The sequence below is a fragment of the Rhipicephalus sanguineus genome, chromosome 8, assembly GCF_013339695.2.
Source record: "Rhipicephalus sanguineus isolate Rsan-2018 chromosome 8, BIME_Rsan_1.4, whole genome shotgun sequence".
Lineage (NCBI taxonomy): Eukaryota > Metazoa > Arthropoda > Arachnida > Ixodida > Ixodidae > Rhipicephalus > Rhipicephalus sanguineus.
Window position 1 is genome coordinate 166,497,740 of NC_051183.1, and position 24,612 is coordinate 166,522,351.

Below are 24,612 nucleotides of genomic sequence, written 5' to 3' on the forward strand. Positions count from 1 at the left end.
GAGCAAAATAGGGAGACGAAAGGGACACAGAGTGCACAGGACGAGCGCTCGTCCTGTGCACTCTGTGTTCCTTTCGTCTCCTTCTTTAGCGCTGCATCAATCATGCATGCATTCCAACTAGCCCAACTTTCCATTCTACTAACTCTATAGGCTGGTGCGAATAGGAAGCGTTCGGTTGAATAGGTTCGACGCGCCTTTCGTTTTTAATGTCATGGGCCAAGTTAGGAGGCGAAAAGTTCTGACTAACGTACCAGCTTCATAGTCGACGAAAACATTGTTGTCCGGGATTTGGACTCGGGGCGAGTGCCTGTTCTCGTCTTGTGGACCAGAGCGAATTCGCCTCAACTTGAAAGTTGAAATCGTATGAAATTGGGCTTGCTGGTACGCGAGTATAATGCAGAAAACAGCGCAGTACAACGAAGAGAAGAAAGACCACCATCGTTGACTATGAACGAGGGCATTCATTTTTGCTGTTCCGGAAAGGGGAAAGACGGAGGATAGAGGGAGGATTTTTCCACCTCACTCGCCCTGATTTGTCGACCTTTGCCATCCATGCTGGCTAAATCGCACCAACAGACGAAAATATCTCCGCAGATGAGCGTTTCTTTGGCAAATAAAGGCACGAGTTGGAAAGCCCTCTCCTCTGTCTTTCCGCTTTCCTGAATGCGCATATATTTCTGCAGCGAAAATGAACGCACCTGTCAGCGCTGGTGGTCTTTCTTGTCGCCGTTGTATTGCACCGCTTTTTTTTTTGCCATTTGTGAACTTGGTTTGTTCCGTGAAAAGGTCTCTTTCTGATAAATCCGTGTAGTAGATTTCCTATGTGGCTGCAAACTGCTGCATGACAGCTTTGATCGGGTTGCGACATTTGGCAGGCGTTCGTTTATTCAGGGTATGGGCTCGACTTCGACGGCCAGGCTCTCGATGCCGCACTCGTCGTTACCGCGGCGTATGCGGAAGAAGCCGGACTCGCCCCATTCGGGTCCCCAGGAGTTCTTGACCGTCCAGTAGGGCAGCTGCGAGTGCTCGTCGAAGCCGTAGCCGACCACGAGCACCGCGTGGTTGGTCAGCTCGAACGGGTCGAACGGGGCGCCCAGCTGCCGGTGCAGCGTAGTGTGCTGGTAGACGCCACCAGAGTACGCCTGGAAGTCCGGGTACACCTCGAAGCCCACGGCGATGGGGCCTCCGTGCACCAGCGCCAATCGCATCACTTCCTCGTTCGAGCTGCGTCATCCATGAAAGCGTAAGATTATACTGCACTCACAGCTAAGCTCTAATCGAAGCTAGGCATACAACAAAGCGAAATATGTTCGGAAGCGAAACTGGCTACATTCTCTCTTGCGCATGCGCACAATTAGCGTTTGGAAAAATACGAAAAGGAAGGTTTCATCACCGCACGAAGATGTGGGGCGGTGTGTCGAAAAATAAAAATTAAAATATATAACGGACAATGCGCCAGCAAGATCTTGCTGGCGTATTGTCGCTTAAGTACAGAATAATCAGAAAATCTTAAACCAAACAATCAGTAGCGCGAAGCAGCACTACTTTAATCACACGCTGCCTAGTTTCATTCCTGGTTCACCACAAACGTTCTGGCAATTTGTTTGGAAAAGTAAGAAGTTGATCGACGGCATTGTACAGGATGATGTTGTCATCGTTGATAAACAAGACATTGCTGAAAAGTTCAATGCCTATTTTTACGGTGGCTTTTCCAACCCTACTGAACCCTTACACCAGAATCATGTCAGCTGTGCCGAAACAAACCTTGTATCATTATCCGGTGTTATATCAATGTTGCTAAACCTTGAGGCAAAATCATCACCTGGCCCTGACAATATACACAATCTTTTCTTTCGCCGATATGCTGAGATGCTCGCTCCACCTCTAGTACTTATTTTTAAGAAATCATTGACGACAGCTATCATTCCTGAGGACTGGAGGACGGCAAGAATTGTACCAGTGCTAAAGAAGGGCGACTCCTCATTACTAACGAAGTATAGACCGATATCTTTAACCGCGTCTTGCTGTAAGCTCCTTGAACATAGTCAAGAGTTCGACGAAAGTTCGTCCGGTCAGGTATCATGATGAGGATGTAGATGCGGTCACTGACCAAGTCAAGGTGAAGAACACAGAGACGTTTCGGTACCCATACGAGTTCCTTGTTCATATTAAGCAGGCAAGAACCGTGTGTCGCTTTTTTATGCCAAAATGTGACGTAATGAACGGGTGTAACTGGCAGGTAGATTCCCATCTGTCCTGTTGATAGTGTCCTCAGTCGTCTGGATAAAAACAGATTCCAAAAGTAGTCTCGTGGTCGAATTCTTTTCCTTGGCTGTTATAGCGGCGTTGTCCCAATCGATGAAGTGACCGCGTGAATATCAGCGTGCTCAGCAAGGGCTATTGACGCTTTCTTGTTGTTGCTGACGTCTCTTTGATGTTCCTTTAATCTCCTGGTGAAGTTACCAGTTTCGCCGGTGTAACTGCAGCTGCAGTCTGCGCATGGGACCTTATAGACAAAACCGGGGTATCGCTTGCTGTCTAAGCGATCCTTCACGTTCACAAGCTGATTCCTAAGCTTGTTGGACGGCATGTGCGCAACGCGAAGGTCATATCTTGAAAAGATACGGCTTAGGGCTTCGCTGACCCCAGCAACATAAAGGACGCCGGCCCGTCTTCGAAACGACCTGCCCTGGGATGGCTCGGGATGGAGGACACGATCTTCAACATTTTTAATAAACTTCTTCGGGTACCCGTTCGTCACTAGTTCTCGATGTATTGTTTGAAGCTCTTTCCTCATTGCATCGTCACTTGAGAAAATGCGTGTTGCCCGCGTCACCAGGGAAGAAACAACGGATTGCTTGTGGCAGGCTGGGTGGAACGAATTGAAATTCAGGGAGTGTCCGGTATGCGCTGCTTTCCTGTGCACAGTAAACGAAAGGCCAGTTCCGGTACGGCTCACCTGGACATCGAGGAAAGGAAGGCCGCTGTCACACTCATATTCTGCGGTTAACTATATGGCGGCTTCTGTAGAGTTGAGCAGACGCAGGAGCCGTGGGGCATCACTCTTATTGACAATGCAGAAGCAGTCGTCCGCGTAGCGGACGAATATCTTGGGCTTGGGAACAAAGTCGGCGAGTGCCTTCTATTCAATGACCTCAATGACCAAGTTTGCCGTAGTAACGGAAATGGAAGCCCCCATGGCAGTTCCGTGGATCTGCTTGTAACACTGCTCGCGGTAGGTGAAGTACGTGTTGCTTAAGCAAAATTCCAGTAACTCACATAAGTCCGCTACCTCCAAAGGCGTGCGCTCCGCGAGCGTTTCGTCCGCCAGCAGGACCTCTCTGCATGTTGCTACGGCCATGTCGACAGGGACCGAAGTGAAGAGCGACTTGACGTCGAAGGACACCATTACGCCGTCTTCACCCACGGCAATGTCGCGCACTTTTTCCACGAGAGCTGAGGAGTTGGCAATGTGTGTAGCTGTTTTTCCGGTCTAGCAAAAGTACACAAGCCAGGGATTCCGCTACGGCCCATCGTCGACTTCACAAGGTCACCGCTGCGCCGACATTCGGGTTACCTACACCAAGTGTTGGGCCCACTCGCGGGAAAAACAGCTACACACATTGCCAACTCCTCAGCTTTCGTGGAAAAAGCGCGCGACATTGCCGTGGGTGAAGACGACGTAATGGTGTCCTTCGACGTCAACTCGCTCTTCACTTCGGTCCCTGTCGACTTGGCCGTAGGAACATGCAGAGAGGTCTTGCTGGCGGACGAAACGCTCGCGGAGCGCACGCCTTTGGAGGTAGCGGACTTATGTGAGTTACTGGAATTTTGCTTAAGCAACACGTACTTCACCTACCGCGAGCAGTGTTACAAGCACATCCACGGAACTGCCATGGGGGCTTCCATCTCCGTTACTACGGCGAACTTGGTTATGGAGGTCATTGAACAGAAGGCGCTCGCCGACTTTGTTCCCAAGCCCAAGATATTCGTCCGCTACGTGGACGACTGCTTCTGCAATGTCAATAAGAGTGATGCCCCACGGCTCCTGCGTCTGCTCAACTCTACAGAAGCCGCCATACAGTTTACCGCAGAATATGAGTGTGACAGCGGCCTTCCTTTCCTCGATGTCCAGGTGAGCCGTACCGGAACTAGCCTTTCGTTTACTGTGCACAGGAAAGCAACGCATACCGGACACTCCCTGAATTTCAATTCGTTCCACCCAGCCTGCCACAAGCAATCCGTTGTTTCTTCCCTGGTGACGCGGGCAACACGCATTTGCTCAAGTGACGATGCAATGAGGAAAGAGCTTCAAACAATACATCGAGAACTAGTGACGAACGGGTACCCGAAGAAGTTTATTAAAAATGTTGAAGATCGTGTCCTCCATCCCGAGCCATCCCAGGGCAGGTCGTTTCGAAGACGGGCCGGCGTCCTTTATGTTGCTGGGGTCAGCGAAGCCCTAAGCCGTATCTTTTCAAGATATGACCTTCGCGTTGCGCACATGCCGTCCAACAAGCTTAGGAATCAGCTTGTGAACGTGAAGGATCGCTTAGACAGCAAGCGATACCCCGGTTTTGTCTATAAGGTCCCATGCGCAGACTGCAGCTGCAGTTACACCGGCGAAACTGGTAACTTCACCAGGAGATTAAAGGAACATCAAAGAGACGTCAGCAACAACAAGAAAGCGTCAAACGCCCTTGCTGAGCCCGCTGATAATCACGGTCACTTCATCGATTGGGACAACGCCGCTATAACAGCCAAGGAAAAGAATTCGACCACGAGACTACTTTTGGAATCTGTTTTTATCCAGACGACTGAGGACACTATCAACAGGACAGATGGGAATCTACCTGCCAGTTACACCCGTTCATTACGTCACATTTTGGCATAAAAAAGCGACACACGGCTCTTGCCTGCTTAGTGTGGACAAGGAACCCGTACGGGTACCGAAACGTCTCTGTGTTCTTCACCTTGACTTGGTCAGTGTCCGCATCTACATCCTCCTCCTTGAACATAATATTGCTGCTTATATGACGAAATTTCTCAATGATAACAGTGTACTGTCTCCATTTCAGTATGGTTTTAGGAAAGGTCTTTCCACAGTAACTCAACCAATCACAGTCATCCATATTTTGCCTCTACTCTAGATAAATCAGGCAAGGCAGACGTAATATTTTTAGATTTTAGAAAGGCTTTCGATCTTGTTTGTCACACAAAACTAATTTTAAAGTTAAAAACCATAGGACTACCGGAATTCATCGTTGCTTTGGTTTCCGCATACACTTTGTAAGTATTGACTGGCAGCGTTGACCAAAGTGATGGAATTTAAGGCAAGGTTCGATTTAAAGAAGAAAACTGCATTCAACTGAAGGTACAAGGGTATCGGCGGGGTTACATGTGAAAGAAGAAAACGGGATTCGGTGCTGGAGCTCGTTCAGCTGCGTCCCACGCAGCTCGTGTCTCGGCTCTCTTCCTGCTCTTCTCCGGCGATGCGTTGCTTCGCGTTGCCGGGTCGCAAGCTCACTTTTGTTCTTTTATTGCGATAGCAATTATATGGACAGTCTCGGCTGATTTGTGCCGTCGCCGCCGTCACGCACCGTGTATATATATATATATATATATATATATATATATATATATATATATAAGCAACAAAGAAAATAATTCAGAAAAACTTTTTGACGCGCGGAATCGAACGGGCGACCTCTCGCTTTCCTGCGAGCGGCGTTAGACGGTTACGCCACCAACAGTACCGTCTTTCAGGCTCCTAACGGCGGGCTATTTATATGGACCATTTCCATCAGCATGCTTTCTTATTCGCCACATAGATGGCGCGATGTGCGCGCGTTGCGCGCTTTAAAGATCATGGCCCCGCTCCTGCGAACGCCGTTGGTCTTCGCGCTAAAGGGCGTGGTCGCCTTCATGCGCTTATCTCGAGGAGAGAAGGGGGCGGCCGGGGGGGGGGGGGTGGAGCAGGCGGTTGTATGTCTTGCGCTTTCCCCGCAATATCCGCGCTGAAGCCACAGAGCGTACGAAGGTCACTTCGCAGCGGCCGCGTTTGCGAAAGGAGCGCGCTATTCAAACAGAAATAAATAACAATTGTGACAGTTTGCGCACGTCCTGTTTGTACCTGTTCGTTCGTTTCGTGCGTCCTGCTTTATGTTTGAGCAGTGCGCTTCAAGTGTCGAGCTGTGACGCATGATAGTTCGCGCTCGTCCTGTGTGCGTTCTTTTCGTGCGTCCTTTGGGCTCGAGCGACGCGCTGGCAACTTCGAGCTGCCTTCCGTTCTTCGCGTTACATTCCACTTTATTGCTATCGCATTCATTGCTTCGCCATTGCGGGGAAACTACGACTTTTTTTTTAATGTTCGTCGATCCAGGCCTCGCGGCAACCGCGCGGGGCGAACGTGCTGAAGGCTCGAAGTTCGCGTTTACGTAGTGTAGTGTTTCTTGTGCGGGCGCCGAAATGCTGCCGGTGAATTCGAGCGGCAGGCAGCGCTTCCCGGACCTTAGCCCATCGTCTCTGTTTGGGCGCCAAGCACGCACGTTGTAAACACAGCGGCCTTGTGAACTCGAGTGCCGCTGACACGGCCCTCCCGAAAATTGCGCCTGTCCTCCGGCGCCCGTGTCGTTCGGTGGCGATGGTTCCGTAACCTCTTTGGTCCCTCTCTGCCTCGGTGGCATCCTTTGTTATGCTCCGTGTGACGTCTTCAAACAGACTCGTGAAGTCTTCGTCGGGTGCGGGGCATTTCGTGTTGAGGCGCATGAACCCGTCGTCCTTGAAAACGTTCTCGTTCGATTGCCGGCAGAATGACGCGATAAGCGTTTCCCCGGTGCGGTGTGGTGTGCCTTGTTTCGGCGGTGGCACTTCGGATGATGAAGATTTTCCGGTGGGCTCGACAGGGACGATGGTCACATCGTTTGACGTGTCAAACGTTACGTCAACGCTGGCAACTCGTCGCCAGTCCGAGCCCAGAATCAGGTCGACGACGCTGGGCAGTTCCGTTACCACGACGTCTTCGAGTCACACATTCGTGGGGCCCAGTGTCACATCAAGCGTCGCAGCGAGAGTTGGACGTATGCTGCGGCTGAGCACTTCAATGTCCTCGCGCGAGACCCATGCTTGCGTGGGAATGTCGTCAGTCAAGGCGTTGGCACTCATGATGGATATGTTGGCGCCACTGTCAATGCATACGCGGACGGGTCAGTTGTAGCAGTACCGGACCCAATTGGTAATGTGCCGCCCGTCGAATGCAAAAAACAGTTCGCTTGCATGTAGTCCCTGTTCCGTGGCTGCTGTTGTCCCTCTTCGCTCGTTTCTCGTCCGCTCTGATCGTTGCTGGCGTTTTCGGCTTGCGACAATCATGGGACAGGTGACCGATGTCGCCGCAGTTGAAGCACGAACGAGCAGTGGTGGGCCGCGGCGCTGAGCTCCCGAAGAATCGCTGCGCGAGTTGGCCGTCGGCAAGTTGACAGAGCTGCTGGCTGGTACCCGCTGGTTCGAACCCTGACCACGGCTCGTTGTCGACGGTGGCGGCTTCTTATCGTTATCGGCACACACACTCATGCGACGCCTCGCGTCAAGCAAAGCCGCTCTGTCGATAAGTTCAGTCACGGTGCCGCAGAGTTGGGCTGGTAGTGGGTTGGCCCATGTGTCGTCCTCAATGCCGCTGAGAATGAGACAAATTCTTTCTTCCTCTGCTAGAAGGTACGGCGCCTTGTTGAGAATGGCGTTCTTTGAGTACATGTACTCGACAATGGTCTCGTGGCTCTGAAGGCGTCGCTTCGTGTGCAGGTCGAGGAACTCCTGCATTGTCAGCTTCCGTTTAAATCTATGAGTGAGCGCTTCCTTCCATTGCTCCCAGGTGTCATGCTGTGAGCCGTAGGCGCTGTGCCAATCCTTGGCAGATCTCGTCAGGCGGCTCGCTGCCATCACCAACGTGAGCGATGGCGTGCAGTGGGCGAGCGCTGCGATTCTCTCCACTTGCGCAATCCATTCGTGGGCACTTTGTTGCGGTGTCCCACTGAACGTGGGGATTGAGGATGACGTATCGCTTGTGAAGTGAATCTGGATCGGGCTTGTCGTCGGTGTACCTCTCTACAGCGAGTTGGCGAGCAGGGCCTGCGTGTTCACAAGCGCGGCGAGGATCTGGGCCATGGATGGTTCTCCCCCATGCGTTGAAACAGTCGGCGCGGCGGGGCGTTCCGCGTCTTGGTTGGTGCCGTCGTGCAGTGACGGATGACTGCGTCGAACCCGAGGGCATCGTTGTGTCAGCGGGGACGGAATGATGCAGCCCGTGGGTTGGTGTCGTTAGCCGTTTTGTTGGCAATAAAGAGTTGTGACTGGCGTTTTACAATGTCTCACGTTGTTCACTCGCGGTCGCGCAGTTGAGTTGGGCTCGCAGACTGTTCAGCTCCGCACGAAGCCTCGCGTTATCGGTGGACAGCATCTCCAGGTGCGCCTGGCTCTCGTCGTCGTCGGCAGCCTGGTCGTTCGTTGATGAGTCCGTCGGCTCTAGGGCTTGGCGAGTGGTGTTGGCGCGGATGAGTCGTGCGATGACCTCGTCTTTTCGTGTGGAACATCGTAGACCTCGTACTCTGAGCTCGTCGAAGAGTCGCTTTTTCGTAGCGGTGGCCATCGTGCTGCTATCGAGGGTCGTGAGCAGGCTTTCGACGATGGTCGCTTCCGAGTCTGATGACGATGTACGGGGTGGCGTCGCTCCGTCTCGCGGCGTTGTTTCTCCTTCCCCATGCAGTTCGGTCGATTCGCATCCTGTCGGCTGCGCCATGTCAGCGTTGACCAAAGTGATGGAATTTAAGGCAAGGTTCGATTTAAAGAAGAAAACTGTATTCAACTGAAGTTACAAGTGAATCGGCGGGGTTACATGTGAAAGAAGAAAACGGGATTCGGTGCTGGAGCTCGTTCAGCTGCGTCCGACGCCGCTCGTGTCTCGGCTCTCTCTCCCTGCTCTTCCCCGGCGATGCGTTGCTTCGCGTTCCCGCCTCGCAAGCTCACTTTTGTTCTTTTTGAATGTTCGTCGATCCAAGCCTCATGGCAACAGCGCCGGGCGAACGTGCTCAAGGCCCGAAGTTCGCGTTTACGTAGTGTAGTGTATGGGGTACATTTTAGCGCAAACTGTGAAAGAAAGCACGGGAAAAGAGTAGAGGAAAGCAGAAAGGTCGAGCGCTAAACATCAACTGTTTATTCGAAAGGTGAGGCCAACAAGTTGTGGAGTTGTGGATTTGTGGAATCGGAGTTGTGGAATCAATTCAGACTCTGCTGGGACCATTTGCGAGTTTTTTGCTACGCCTCGCACCCTCCCTGAATTGCTGAGCAACAGTTTCGTAATTTCAAACGCCAGGCATCCCAGGCAACCGAATTCTGGTGGTCAAGATGCATGAGAAGTCTTCTGCAAGTTCCAACTAACAAGAGGGTGGTCCGAAAAGCAGGTGTCTTGGTGCCTGAAGATGTCGCTATCCCGGAGGACATCACCTGCATTCTTGACAAAGGGCCAAAATACAGTCATGAGCCTGTAATACCAGTCCATGAACTCCTAGCCTTGAATATACGAGTATCGAAGAAAGCCACTAGTGAAGACCAAGAACGTTGCCTTTTGGAGGGAGTGGATGCTCTAGGTCGGACGGCCAACAAGGTTGGGTTTGGGAAGGCCAGAGACCCAACAAGATCGGTTGTGTCCTTCTTCCAAGAAAATGACTTTCGACTTATGCAGTCGGACAAGGAAGGGCGCTTTGTGGCGCTCACAGGAGGCCTGTTTTTACGACAAGGCGCAACAAGCAATAACAAAGAACTTTGTACCTGTGAAAGCAAAGGCCACAAGAGTTAAGAAAGAAGCTTTAGCGCTGTGTAAGGAACTTAACCTTTCGGACTTAGTGAAGCCAATATGTGAATGCAAAGGTGATTCATTGGAGGTTTTTTCACCGCAAAATCGCACAAGGAAAACATTCCTTTCCCTGCCATCGTAAGCGAAAGAGGTTCGTGGCAGCAGTTAGTAAGCCGGTTTCTTTTAAAACACCTAAAATGCTTGAAGGTGGATGATCCTTTTATCACCAAATGTTCTAAAGATGTGATCAGTTACTTGCAAGGAAACGCATCTATCGCCCACGGTTTTTCTGTAGACGTCACAGATTTGTTCTACTCTGTGCCTCAGCAGCAAATGTTCGCCTCTGTTAGGGATTGTATTGACCGCAATGGGGTAGTAGATTTTCAGAATTTAGTGGGCATGTCTCTTGACAATTTTATGGTTTTATTAGAATTCCACTTAAAGTCTACCTTTATTTCTTTTAACGAAGAGCTGTACGTTCAGCGTTAGGGAATATGTATAGGCTCATGTGTCGCTCCGGTGTTCTGTGACATTTTCTTGGCGTCTGTTGACCGTGACCTACTGAGTACGTTTGACGATAGGTTGTTCCTTAAGGCTTTTAGGTATGTTGACGATTTTTGAATCATTTTAAAGACTAACCATGCTTTTACATTTGACGAGTGCCTTAGTGAAGTTTTAGCCGCCTTTAGGCTGCATGGGAAGGGCATGCTCTTTACACACGAATCCCCTTCCTGTAACTCTCTCCAGTTTTTAGATCTGTTATTAACCTTTGACAAAAACCGTGTTTGTTGGCAGTACAGCCCACGTGCACAGAAAGAGATGCTCCCGTACGATTCTGCCCACTCGAAATAAGTAAAGAGAGCTATCGCTACCAACTGCCTTGAGTCCGCCCTTATGAAGTCGTGTCCTCACGCCATGCAGGTTAGTTTTGAGAACCAATTGGCAAGGCTATATGCAGCCGGCTTCCCGAGCTCGGTCGTAGTGGCCGTTTCGAAAACCCTTCTTCAGAAGGTGAAGGGCCTAAAAAGGAAAACGCCTAGCCCTGTCCAAAAAGGAGGCTAGCCCGCAGTGGTCCCGTTCGTCCACCCACTTTCCCACAACCTCAAGAAGGTTGCCAATAGATACGGTGTGCCTGTAGTCTTCTCGGCTCCACGCAAATTGGCCGGACTGTGTCCGCGAATTAGTCGCGTTGACTGAAAGTTCGGTTGGCAGAAGAAGCACACCAGACCTTATGTGAAATGCACGACGGGCGTTGTATATGAGATACCGCTGTCGTGTGGGAAGACGTATGTGGGCCAAACTGGGCGATGTGTCAACGACCGAGCACGGGAGCATGAATTATCCTTAAAGAATAAAGAAACGAGCACTTGCCTGCGCATTGCGTGGCCTGCAATTGTGAGCCTCTGCTTCGTGAGATCCAGATAATAGGCAGGAGCAGTGACACTTTAGCGCAAGAGTTATTGGAGGCGTTCCATATTAGGAAGAGAGGCACGAGTTGTATCAGTGATACGTCTGTTTGTCTGTTCCAAAACGAGATGCGACTATTTGATATGAAAGTGTGATTTTTTCCCTTACTGGCGCACGCATGCGCACATGGTTATTTGTTGTTGGCCTCACCTTTGGAATAAACAGTTGAAGTTTAGCACTCGACCTTTCTGCTTTCCTCTACTCTTTTGCCGTGCTTTCTTTGACAGTTTGCGCTAAAATGTACCCCATAGATTTCAACCAACTCGCCCAGCAACAAGTCTTACTCAAGTAGTGTAGTGTTTTTTGTGTGGGCGCCGAAATGCTGCCGGTGAATTCGATCGGCAGGCAGCGCTTCCCGGACCTTAGCCCATTGTCTCTGTTTGGGCGCCAAGCACGCACGTTGTAAACACAGCGGCCGTGTGAACTCGAGTGCCGCTTACAGACAATTATTTTTCACGACATTTGCCTGTTAACTCATGAGTCCTGCAATGAAGCGTACTAAGCCCGCTTTTGTTTCTCATGTACATCAACGACATTGTCCAGGTCATTATTGAACCAGTTGAGATTAGTCTTTTCGCAGATGACTGCTTGCTTTTTAATGAAATTAAATGTCCGGATGATCAAGCCTTGCTGAATACTATCCTACAGAACATACATATGTGGTGTCAAGAGTGGGAAATGCAACTTAACGCTGACAAAGCGGGTTTCATGAATATGAGTGGAAGGAAAAACATTTTACTTTTACTGTATAGTCTCTCTTCAGAACAGCTAACACAGGTCCCTCACTACAAATACCTCGGCGTCACAATAACTAGTACACTAAGTTGGAACACACATATTTCGAACATTTCCACATCCGCCTTCCGTAAGCTATGCTTTTTGCGACATAAGTTAAAATACACCACCTGATGTCAAACTACTCGCATATTCGTCCATTAAAAGACCCAAGTTCGAATACCCATCCATTGTCTGGGACCCTCATACGAAAAAGAATGTCGAAGCATTGGAGATGATCCAATAAAAATCAGTTAGATTTATTTATTTTAAATACCGCCAAACAGACTCTCCGACTCAACTAACGAATCTTTATGGCATAAACTCATTGCAATTGCGAAGAAAAATTGACGGAATCAAATTTCACTTTCATTTGAAGAATCGTCAATTGCTACTTCCCCCTGAGCCCTACGTGACATCACTGGCCTCACGAACTACAAGGCATCGACATGAAGAATCACTAACCCCATACAGCACCAAATCTAACCTGTTCAAGTTCTCATTTTTTCCGCGCACAATTAACGAGTGGAACTCGCTGCCAATATCAGCAGTGCAAAGTATAAAAGTAATTGAGAGTCTTCAGGATTGATGTTAGGTTAGTTTACTTATGTTCCTTTTTTGTGTGAATATTGCTTTTTTTTGTTTTCGTTTCCTTACACTTTTTGAGATATTCAAAGTGTTATTACTTTCTTGCTTTGCTGTACTAATCAGACACTGACTTTCTTTTGTTATCAATGCACTCTATGTAAATGTGTCTATGTATCGCCTTTTCGAGTACACTTTTGCCCCTCCTGCTAGGGCCCCAGTCGGGCCTGCAGTATCTTGTAAATAAATAAATAAAAACATTTGCAGTGGCTTAGCTCGGCTATGCCAGGATATACGTAGCGTTAGAAAAGGTTCAGCTGATTATTCTTAGCTTTCGAGATTGTCTAGGATTATTAGCCTTCTTCTATTTATTCTTCGTACGCTGAACCGCTAATTGCCAGGCAACTACTTCGGCATCCAATGAGATAAGCTTCTCGGCTCATCTGCGCCGTCGAGCAGCATTTGCGCTCTCCTTCTCCATGGCGTTACCCACCTGCAAACGCCAGTCGGAGGCGCTATCAAGCGGCCCCAGCGCAGTGTCAGACGGCGGCTGCATAGTGAAGGCGAATAGCTGCGCGCGCGCTGGCGCCAGTGCGTCTACGACGTCACTCCTCTCGAATGCGGCGCAGACCAGCAGCGGCGAGCCGCGCGCGGCGGTGTCGGAGAGCGCGTGAGATGCCAGCTCCGGTGACCCAGCTGTGTGACATCACTGATCCTCGCGCATGCGCAGCACGGCTCATGACACTCCACGCGAAATCGGCTCCGGCTAGGCAAGTGTAGCTAACGCTACAAAAATAAATACTCACGCTCCGTAGTATCCACCGCAGTATCGGTACTTGGCCACGTAGTGCCTGGTGCAGTTGGGGTTCGTCTTGCAGGGCCCGTCTCGTCCTGTATAAGGGTTGCACGTTTCGTCCACGACGCCGTAGTCCTGCGCGTACTTGCCGCCGATTAGGTACGGGAAGCCTCCGCTGCAGCCTGCGGTTCATTTTGATTTCGTCGCTTATTTATTTGAGGGTAGATATTTGGCCTTGTTGGTGATCAAGCGCGGAACTGAAATGACGAGGACGGGACACACACTAGCGCTGCCTTTCAGTTCCGCGCTTCACAATATGATTATTTATTTGGCCTTCAAACAAGATACATTGCGGGATAGGGCACATAGACATGTGATTAATGCGTGCGTGAACGAAATTTGGCTCATACAGCCACGCGGAAGTCGCTGACAGCCAACCAGTGTTATGTGGGACAGGCAACCAACCACTATTATGTAAAAAAAAAAAAAAGTTCCACGCCCTGAAAACCGTCGGGCAGCTAAGCGCGCGAGTGCGCACGTGGTGGGCTAGCGAGATCGCGTGGTGTCGTAAATCCGCCGCTAGATTTGAAACGAACGCGTGCACGCGGCACACCTGATTGGTCAGAGTGAGATCACGTGACCGGCCGATGGCGTTACGCTCTGTGTAACGTGACTGGCCGCCGGCGCAACTCGTGTCCTGGCAAGCGTGCGCTCCCCGTTATTTGCATGACCCTTTTGCGCGCCCAGGTGCCTTGCCTTGGTGTATTAAAATCAGTCTAAGTCTCTAAGAAAATAGCGTCTCGGTACTTTGTGCCAATAGTACTGCGAGGTTTATGCCTTTATCTTAATTCTGACAAAACGGTTTCAGGGACGGTAAACAGAAAAACCATTTTTGTCATATATCAGTAAATCAAGATACCAAGAACACCACGCTTGCTGCGAGAAGGCACTTCGTAAGCGAGAAAACGAGCAAAAAGAAAATGAGGATTGAAGCTCTCGCACGAGTCACCGTGACGTCATATATTTTGACGGCCATCTACTAGGGCCTGCGTAGTTCCCAATCGGTAAAAATGAAGTACATTATCTTCTCAGGAAGCCAGACTTAACATACCAAGTTTCAGGAAATTTCTTTAAGGAAATGTATCCAAAATACAGAAAAACACACCATGAAATCTGTGACGCCACCGTCGGGGATTTCGGCAGGAAATTTAAAAATGAGACTTTGAACGTCGAGTTTCTCATCCATTCGTAAACCTATGGTGGTGAAATTAAAGGCACCAGAGTTTTCAGAGTATAATTTATCAGCCTAAACTAAATTATAGTTTTACTTATTCAGTGTCCCTTTAAATGAAGCTCTCGTAGCAATAAATTTCATAGCAAGTGTCTTGCTTTCACGTTGAAAATGTCTGAGGCCCGTTTACTTAGATTTGGTGCACGTTAAAGAAGCCCAGGTGGTCGAAATTTCTGGAGCCCTCCACTACGGCGTCCCTCATAATCATATCGTGCTTTTGGGACGTTAAACCCCACATATTGTTATTGCTTTCATGTTACATTTGTCGGTACAGCGCATTCGTATGCTGCCGACCAATTCGTGTCCTGCAAGCGTGGATGTATCGCCCAGTGATTACGACATTTGCCTTCGAGCCACGGGGGTCCGGCTTCAAACCCCGTCTCTCAAACAAAATTTATTAAGCGAAGCTTTTACAGCTTTCAGCGGCGACGGCCGCGTTCGTGAAGAACCCAGCACCAGCGAGTATCCAAGGGGCGCCGGTGTATTTGTTTTTCAATAATTGCGATCGTGTCGGCGATAAGGCGTCTTTGCCACATTTCATTGTTGCTGGATATGAGCGTCGCTGCTGCCTGCTTCAACACAAGTGTCGCGCTGCTAAGCCCGAGTATGGAGCTCCCTTTCCCGGCACAGAGGGGGGAGAAACGGGTGAGGCATTCCTTTCGCTTCACTTATCTCTTTATTCTGTTTCAGCGAACGCCGTTAGACAGTAGCGCAGGGTTGTAAAAGACGGTACCCTATTTTTCGTTGTACTTAAACACCGATATTTGCCAACTGCTAAACACTGATAGGCGAATGCAGGCTTTTTGACTAAACAAGCTTTGACTTACATGCAGGAGCAGCCACTTCATTTCACTTGCATGGTGAATTTTTGTAATACATAGACTTCTGGCGAGCGACTGAAAATGCGTGCACTGCTCAGTCCATTTGAGTTCTGTGCTGTCACCTTTGCTATGATATTATGGTGCAGTGAAACATGTCCGCTACTATCAGGTGAGCAAAAACGAAAAAAAAAATGAGCTGTTCGTGATGCTTTCAAAGGTAGAGGGCCGCAAGGCGCCAGTCGGATTTATTTTCATTGATTTAGATTTGCAGTCAGTAGAAGTAAGAAAAATTCGAACAGTAATGAAAAATTGGAGAAGTCTTAGAGGCGCCTCTTTATCCTTTAAAAAAATCTACTCTTCCTGTTCGCATTGATCTTTGGTATTTGCCTATTTCCGCACACAGAGATAGGTTCTTCATTCCTCGGGGGGCGCCGGCGGCGACAGGGGAAGGTATTATTGTGTATTAAGAGTGAGGCGCGCAATACAAATCTCCCATTTCGAAGAACGGGACAAAAGGAAGAAAATCACACTACACGAGCGCTTGTTTAGTGCGCCCCATTCTTTTGTTGCGCCCTCGAGGTGTTTTTCTTCAAAGTAATACGTGCACCAAATGGCCCCGCAGCAAGGCGTTATGCAAATGTCACTGCCTCACTGGTGCGGTCAACATTTGGAAGTTATTTGTGCAAAGTTTATTCCATCATTATACTGCTTGGCTCTAGAATATAATGCGGCACAGACTGCTAGGGTGTGTGCCCCCAGGGGTGGGGACGAGGACCCCCAATAGACGATTGGGAGTGTGGGACTAGTACCTTTCAATCGGCAATTACTGATATTAAAGAGGCACTCATGCACATCTGTGGCAGACTCGACCGCCTAGAAAGACCAATCGCTCAACTTAAAGCCAAGAGAACAATGTCCACGGCGGACCCGGGACCCCAACCTGCGCTTTCCACACCCTCCCAACCACCAGGACCAATAGGTGAGGTCGACATACACGGGGTCATGCCAAAACAACACCATGGATAACGCACCGCAAGTTTTCAAGATATGGCAATGGAACTGTAATTCATTCAACAAAAAGAAAGCTAACCTAACGCAATTAGTCCGATCATGTAAAGAAAAGCCACACGTGATCATCTTACAAGAGTGCGGGGCCGAAAAGAACATTCGAAACATGTCCTTCTCGGGGTACAGGGTTTCCAGGCCGACCCTGGACCCCGACTTCAAACAAGCCAGGGGAATTGCCACCCTCATCCGCAAAGACGTCAGCTTTATGGAGAGGGGCATCCCGACATACAAGAAAGGCCTGGAATCCCTGCTAACAGAAATCATTCCGAGTCGAGCCCTTAACGCACACCTTTACATACTAAACGTCTACAGTTCCCCGACTGACCGACTCAGGAACTTTACCAAACTCCTCACATCGGCCGCGTCGCAAGCCAAGAACAGACCGTTGATGGTTGCCGGCGACTTCAATGCGCACAACAACGTCTGGGGCTACGCCACCAATGATAGGAAAGGGATTAACCTTGCCGAGTGCGCAGACACCCTCGGCATGAAACTAATCACGGACTCAAGATTCCCGACACGCAGAGGCAATTCGGTTCAGCGGGACACCACCCCGGACCTGACGTTTCTAGGAAACGCGGAAGGGTCGTGGGACAACCTGCAAGAGGACCTTGGTAGTGACCATTTCATCCTAGAAATCAACGTTCGCATCACACCCGCTCCTCCGAAGACGTACAAGTACGTCGACTGGGACCTTTTCCGAAGCTTGAGGGGTAGCGAGGACAGACAAGGAGAAACCTTCGAAGAGCTCCTGGAAAATCTAAAAAGTACTGTGGCTAATGCCACTAAAGAAATAAGCTTGGACCTGGAGGTGCCAGCCATGGACTCCAGACTCGCACACCTCCTGGAGGCGAAGAACGCGTTGAGAGAACGATGGAAACAGCAAAAGCTAAACAGGAGGCTGCGATCTAAACTAACGGAAATAAACAAAAAGATCGAAGAACACTCCAGAAAGCTGAGTGCGCAGCAATGGGACGAGGTTTGTAATGAGGCGGACGGTAAAATGAGAAGGGGAAGCAAGTGGAGCCTTCTCAAGAACCTATTCGCCGACAGCAACAAACCGACCCAGAGCAATGCGCGGATAATGGTCGAAAGGCTCGTCCATCTGCACACGAATGAAGGCACTAGTCCCCGGGATTTTGCTGACACCCTGGCAGATATATACCTGCCGGTAGAGAGTAAATCTCTCCCCTGGGACGACGCGACACGCGAGTACAAGGGGACACCTCAACCCTCGCTGGATCGTCCTTTCGAGGTATCGGAGATTGTGCACGCCCTTCACGACCTAAACGGCCGCTCGGCCCCCGGTCCAGATGGACTCACAAACAAACTGCTCAGAAATCTAGATGACAAAGCCATACAAATCATTACGAGCAAAATCAACGCTGCATGGACTGAAGGCCGGGTACCGGATGACTGGCGAACTGCTAATGTAATTAGAGAAGCGAGTTGGGCTAGTTGGTGCGTATTAACTGTGGACATATCTACTAGCGCTAAAAACACGAAGGACGAGGTAAAGACAGCAGACAGGACGCAGCGCTAACGTCCTAGTGTAATCCTTATTCCGAAATCCGGAAAACCGCTCCATGAAGAGAATTTGAGACCTATCTCCCTTACTTCGTGCCTCTGGAAGGTCGCCGAACATGCTATTCACAACAGAATTGCTGAGCACATTGAAGAAAACAGCCTATTCCGCCACAATCTCATAGGCTTCCGAAAATCGCTCTCAACGCAAGACGCAATGCTCCTCATCAGGAGCGCCGTCATTGACAATAAATCCAGAGACGTAAAAGGCATCCTGGCGCTCGACCTAACCAAGGCCTTCGACACGGTCAGGCACGAACACATCCTCAACGAAATCTCCACTTTAGATCTCGGAGTAAATTTCCACAACTATGTACGATCGTTTTTGGCTGACCGAACGGCCACCATAAACATTGGACAAATCAGAAGCCGAAAGCACAAGCTAGGCAACATCGGCACCCCGCAAGGGTCAGTGCTTTCGCCGCTTCTTTTCAACATCGCTATGCACGATCTGTCCAACCAACTCTCAAGAGTCCAGGGGGTAGGACACGCGATTTACGCGGACGACATTACCATTTGGTCTGCCAGCGGCCCACTAGGCGCTCTGGAGCAGAACCTGCAGCAAGCGCTGAACACCACAGAAGCTTTTCTTAAAAATACGGGACTGAAGCTGTCTCCCAGCAAATCAGAGCTCCTTCTGTGCAAACGCGGCCCCAGGAAGGGACAGCCCCTTAGCTGCCTCCCCGTTCACCTAAGTACCAGGGACGGAGGCAGTATCCCCAGGTGTAACACAATCAAGGTCCTCGGTATGGTCATTGGGGCTTACAGCGGTGACAACGTGGAGGCACTCAAACGCATAGAAAAGAGTGTCCTCAACTTCACCAGGGTTATATCACGGGTCGCCAACAGAAGGGACGGCGTGAAAGAAGACAACCTCATGAAAGCATTTCACGCCTTTCTCATCAGCCAAGTAACGTACGCCGCCCCTTTCCTCAACTGGAAGAAGACAGAGCTCAATAAAATCGATACACTAATTAGAACAGGATCGAAAAGGGTCCTGAGCCTCCCTCGAAATACTAGTACGGAACGACTCCTCCAATTGGGCCTGCACACTACAGCTACCGAACTGTTTGAGGCACAGCGGCACGCCCAAATTAGTCGGCTCTCGCTCTCAAGGGCGGGCAACGAGATCTTGTTGGAAGCCGGCATTCAGCCCCTCTTCATGCCGCCAGAGAAGTCACAACTTTGCAAAAATGCCACGCAAGCGATAACAGTTGATCCGATTCCCAGAAACATACACCCGACCCACAACGAAGGACGGAGAAAAGCGAGAGCCAAGGCCATACTCGCCAAGATCATGCGCAACGAAACGCAAGTCCTCTTTGTTGACGCTGCAAGATATTGGAATCGAGGCGCTTACGCCGTCTCCGTGGTGGACGCCCATGGCTCGCTCGTCAACGCAGCCACGGTAGTTACCAACTTCACCCACGAAGCAGAAGAAATGGCCATTGCGGTGGCCCTTCAAAGCTGCACGGGAGCCTCTATCATTTACTCGGACTACGGGAGGTACAGGGAATTCCCGCGAACCCCAACGAGGTCGCGAACGAAGCCGCGCGAGGAATGACGGACCGCGCCGCTTCCAATCCCGTCCCTCACCCAGGCCACAGGGACGCGCCGTACACGTATAACGAAATCACTAAATTCTTTTACCTGGCGCGAAGGGTTTACCCTCCTCCGCACCCTAACCTCAACAGACCCCAAGCAGTCTCCCTTCGACTACTCCAAACCAAATCGCATCCCAGTCCTGCGTATCTTCACGAGACATACCCGGACGTCTTCCCGAACGGACTATGCTCGGCATGCGGCGAGACAGCCACATTAAAGCATATCCTCAGCATGTGCCAAGCCATGGACTCAAGCTTCACCTTGGAGGAGTGGGAGACGCTTCTACGCAGCCCCGCTCCCAATGATCAGCTCACGGCTGTCCAGCGGGCCCGCGAGGTGGCCGGCAGGCTCGGCTTGCCGGTCCCTACGTGGGACTGAGCCGGGTGCGCGACCCAGTCGCGTTCTGCAGGACGCAATAAAGTTATTTTCCTTCCTTCCTTCCTTCCTTCCTTCCTCCAGAACAGCAATAACAACTTTTTCGGCTGCCCTCGTCTCTTCGAAGGCAGCTACAGTTGTCAACAAGCTCTTCTACCAAGAAAGGGGCGAAGATAATTTCCCGTCCTCACACATTACATGGTTCCCGGCTCACATGGGAAACATTTCCGGATCTCCTTCCTGCAACCCAAACGAGCGGGCACACCAACTGGCGCGAGAGCTCACTTTGCGCGCCTGCGGTCCACCCCCTCGCTTCAATGCAGCCTGCAGGAACCTCGATAACAAAGACCCGCTCGTGTCATACCACGAACTCACCTCTCACCATAGGTTAGGACGTCAAACTTTTCCTCCTCCTCACACAAAGCTCAACAGAGCACAAGCAATCACTTACAGACAGTTGCAGACTCGAACATACATAACACCGACGACACTAAGCAGGAGCAATCCTGACTTTCCTGCTGTATGCTCGCACTGTGGCCACGAATACAACAATTTCGAGCACATGCTCTGGCTGTGCCCTGCCAACGCGGGTACAGATTTTTCTGACCAGTCGTCATGGGACTCAGCGCTTCAAAGCACAGAGCTCATAGCTCAGCTCAAGGCTGTCCAGAGGGCCCGGGCCGTCGCCGAAGGACTCTGTCTACCGGCCCCGACCTGGGTGGAGCCGCCGGATTGATGACGGGGCCTTCGGCACCGCTTTCTTTCACCTCAGGACCTGAATAAAGTTCGTACTCACTCACCGCTACATGGATCTCTACGGTTGTGACACGTGGTACGCAGCAGTTTAAAGGGGAACTGACACAAAATTTCGCGGCCGAGATAGCCTGCGGGATCGATTCCAGTGAACATGCGTATATCATCTGCAAAATACCAACAGCGAATTTAGCTTAGAAGTTATTTTAAATGAATTTTGAAGTTTGCATGAGCGATCGACACCCTCGCTAGAGTGACCTAGAATAGGGGGAGTGTCCAAAGCGCCGGCTCCCGCGTGGGCCTTTTGCCGTGAACTCCCGCGCCGCGCCGCTGCTGCGCCGGACCCGTGGGCTTTCCGCGCTCGGGAAGCGCGCGGAAAGCGAGGGGCGTCTGCTACGCGCTGTAGTTTCTTGCGCCGCGTTTCCGCACAGGGCGCTTGAAGTCTCCTTAAGTTTTAAAATGCGGTGCGGAATGGAGCTTATCCATCTTTAAGCGTTGTGTTAGTGCTGGGGCAACAACAGAATGCAAAAAATCATGTGTCAAGCGGCATCAGCGTGGCCTAGTTCCGGTCACAGAGTTCGAGAACGTTGGTGCGTGTGTAAAAACGCGCAAAACGGACACGCACTAGCAAAGAACGAAAACAAGAAACCTTACTCGCACGAGTAATCGGGCAATAGCATCACGCATGCTCGAATTAAGAGTAATAAAAAAAGTAAATTGCACGCACAGTCAGCTGAAATACGGGTAAAGCAAGCCTCCTTTGTCCCGCAGACGCATGCAATCAGCTGCTCTGAACTGAGAATCACGTTTGTTTTCGGGCGATCGCTCGTAACGTGAAGTGAGGCATACACGATGATGCACTGTTATCGTTTCATTTACTTTGTCCTGATTTTTTTGAGGTAGAGCCTTAGATACCTCATCAAACACGAAAATTGACCGTCGGCGTCCCGCATAGCCAACACGAGTGATGCATAATATCATCACGCGATGACGTCGACAGAACTTGTGACGTTACTTTGACGTCATTCAACGTGACCGCATATCATGATGCCATCACATGAGAGAGAGAGAGAGGGAGTACAGCTTTATTAAGAGTCCAGTGCAGACGCAGAGGTTGCCCCGTGCCACCCGGCTACTCCCACGTTGGGACCGGCAGGTCTAGCCTAACAGCCCTGTCGCGGGCGCACTGGACGGCCAGGATTTGGTCCTGTAGGTTTGGGCTGCGCAAAAGCGCATCCCACTCGGCCTTGCTGTAAGTCGGACCGAGCGACCCGCACTCCCAAAGCATGTGAGCTAATGTAGCGGCCTGCCCGCAAGCGGTGCAGGCGGCGTCGGGGAACTGCGCTGCTCTCGACATGGGCGATGGCTGCAGCGCCGACAACGCAGGGCATAAGGACACTCCAACCGCACACAACGAGATCACCAAGTATTATTACATGGCGAGGCGGGCTTTCCCGATCCCACATTCAAAACTCAATTGAGCACAGGCAGTCTCGTTACGCTTACTTCAAACCCATTCGTACCCATCTTTAGCATACTTAAATGAAATTTATCCACACAAATCACATGACACGGTCGCTTTGCATTGCCTCCGTGATCGGGGGCCGAACACAGAGGCAATGTAAAAGCAGGTGAGGTGCAGAAAGCTTGCAATGCCTTCGATCCTGCCGGCAGTCCGAAAGCACGTTATGTACTAAAGAAAGCTTTCAGAGAGGGGCGAGGGAGGATCAATGCATCGACTGACGAAAAATATGGCTTTCGTTTTCGAGTCGTCTCAGGCGAATGCATAAGAGACCGTGTTTTTTTTTCATACAATTTTTTCGCATACATTTTACCTATGCGGTCAGTTCTTCAAAATGTATGGGTAAGTCAAACATGTTTACATCGATACAGGTGACCACCACGTCTTTTATAGCCTGACGGAAACAAGTCGTCAGACCACACATCGTCAGAATTATTTCTGGCTACAGAAAGTGGGTTTGCGCGCCACACACCATATTATTATTGTTAGTCGTTGCGCAAATGGCAAGCATGTCAAGTTAGTGATGCCGTGACCTATCGGTCGTGTTGGGCATACGTACATTCGTGCCCCTCCGTGCTAATTTTCCTGTATACCACGTGAACGAGACGCGAGTAATTTTTTACTTTTGGTACCGCGGCCACGCCGACTGACACATTCGGCTTCGCATGAAATGGCTTGAAACAGCAGAGTGCTGTAGGCAGCCTTGTAAAACAAATCGAATGCACGAAATAAAAGATAGGATATGAAGGGTGCAAACGCGTTAGCATGCATGAGCTATAGTTACTACGTGCATTATGTGTCACGTTCTCCTGGTTATCTCCAGTTTATTCTTTCCTGCAGCAAGTTTTCTTTCGTCATTCCACACGAAAGTAAGTTAAGCGCCTTTTCTCACGCTGAAGTGCACGCAGGATGCGTTCCTCAAACAGCCGCGGAAATGTGGACCAATGCGGTGACAAACCAGCTGAAAGAATATATACAAAATCCCCGTTTCACAACACACAAACTAACAAACGTGTTTTCTGTGTGATGAGTCGCTGCTGTATTATGTTGCAGTGACGTATTATTAAATATTGCCCAAATTTCCGTAATTTTAGCTAATAGCGGCCAAAATATCACGCGCGTAGCAGACGCTCGCCGCTTTGACGCGGCTTCCGCCGCAGAGAAAGCCCACGGGTCCGGCACGGCAGCGCCGCGGCGCGGAAGTTCACCGCGAAAGGCCCTCGCTCCTCCCATGTATTCGCGCGGCGCTTTGGACACTCCCCCTATTCTAGGTCACTCTACCCTCGCGCTACTGACACCCTCAAAGAGGACCGTTGGGGACCCCCTACTTCCCTCACGTGACCACGCTGCAACAAGTTATGATGACGTCAAAGCCGCCATGTTTTTTTGCCGCGTTGCCTTCGTTCACCCTTCGTTCCTTCGCGTGACGTCTCTCCTCTAGCTCCGCTCCTCTTCCGTTGTCGGGCCCGGCGAGAAGAATGTATGCCGTCTGTGACCACAGGTAACATCAGCGGCTTCACCTACCCCGCTGCCGCGCAGTGAGCCTTCTTCTAGGTCAGTGTAGCCGTGCAAAGGACGACGTGCGCGCGCTGCTTCTACCTCTCCGACAGCGGTGGTTCGCCTACGTGCGTAACCGCTTGCTCTTCTGGGTGTGAGGAAGAAGAAGAGCGGCCGTGGGCTCACTGACATGCTCACTGACATCGAGCACGTGTCTGCTTGGCCGCTAAGAAATACACGAGGGCACACGAACGCCGACGTCACTGCTTTAAAACCTCGTTCAGGTCCTTTTCCATAGTCGTAAACCGCTTATCTCTTTTATTGCGATAGCAATTATATGACACTCTCGGCTGATTTTTGCCGTCGCCGTTATGCCCTGTATATGTATATGCATGTATATATATAAAAAGTCGCAAAGAAAAATAAAGCACAAGAAAAAGAAATCCGAAGCACCCGACCGGGGATCCGAACCATCGACCCCTTGGTCCCCAGCCCGCTGCATTAGACAACTGAACCATGCTCCATGCATGCGCCGGCGAAATAACGGCGAGTTATTTATATACATTATTTACCGCTGGCGGTAAGCAAATCTCGGAGAAGCTTGAGCGTGTTTTCTATCACGCCACGCTC

General features: G+C 50.4%; 1 protein-coding gene across 1 annotated transcript in view; it reads right to left on the bottom strand.

Annotated features, from left to right (window-relative positions):
* Positions 1-882: 882 nt before the first annotated feature.
* Positions 883-24,612, bottom strand: part of LOC119402464 (dipeptidyl peptidase 1) — a 99,683-nt gene continuing 75,953 nt past the window's right edge. Inside the window, exons 7-8 of the mRNA XM_037669621.2 lie at positions 13,477-13,648; positions 883-1,224 (exon numbers count right to left, since the gene is read on the bottom strand). Coding sequence (XP_037525549.1) covers positions 888-1,224; positions 13,477-13,648 — 509 coding nt within the window. The 3' untranslated portion in view covers positions 883-887. The remainder of the gene's footprint in view (positions 1,225-13,476; positions 13,649-24,612) is intronic.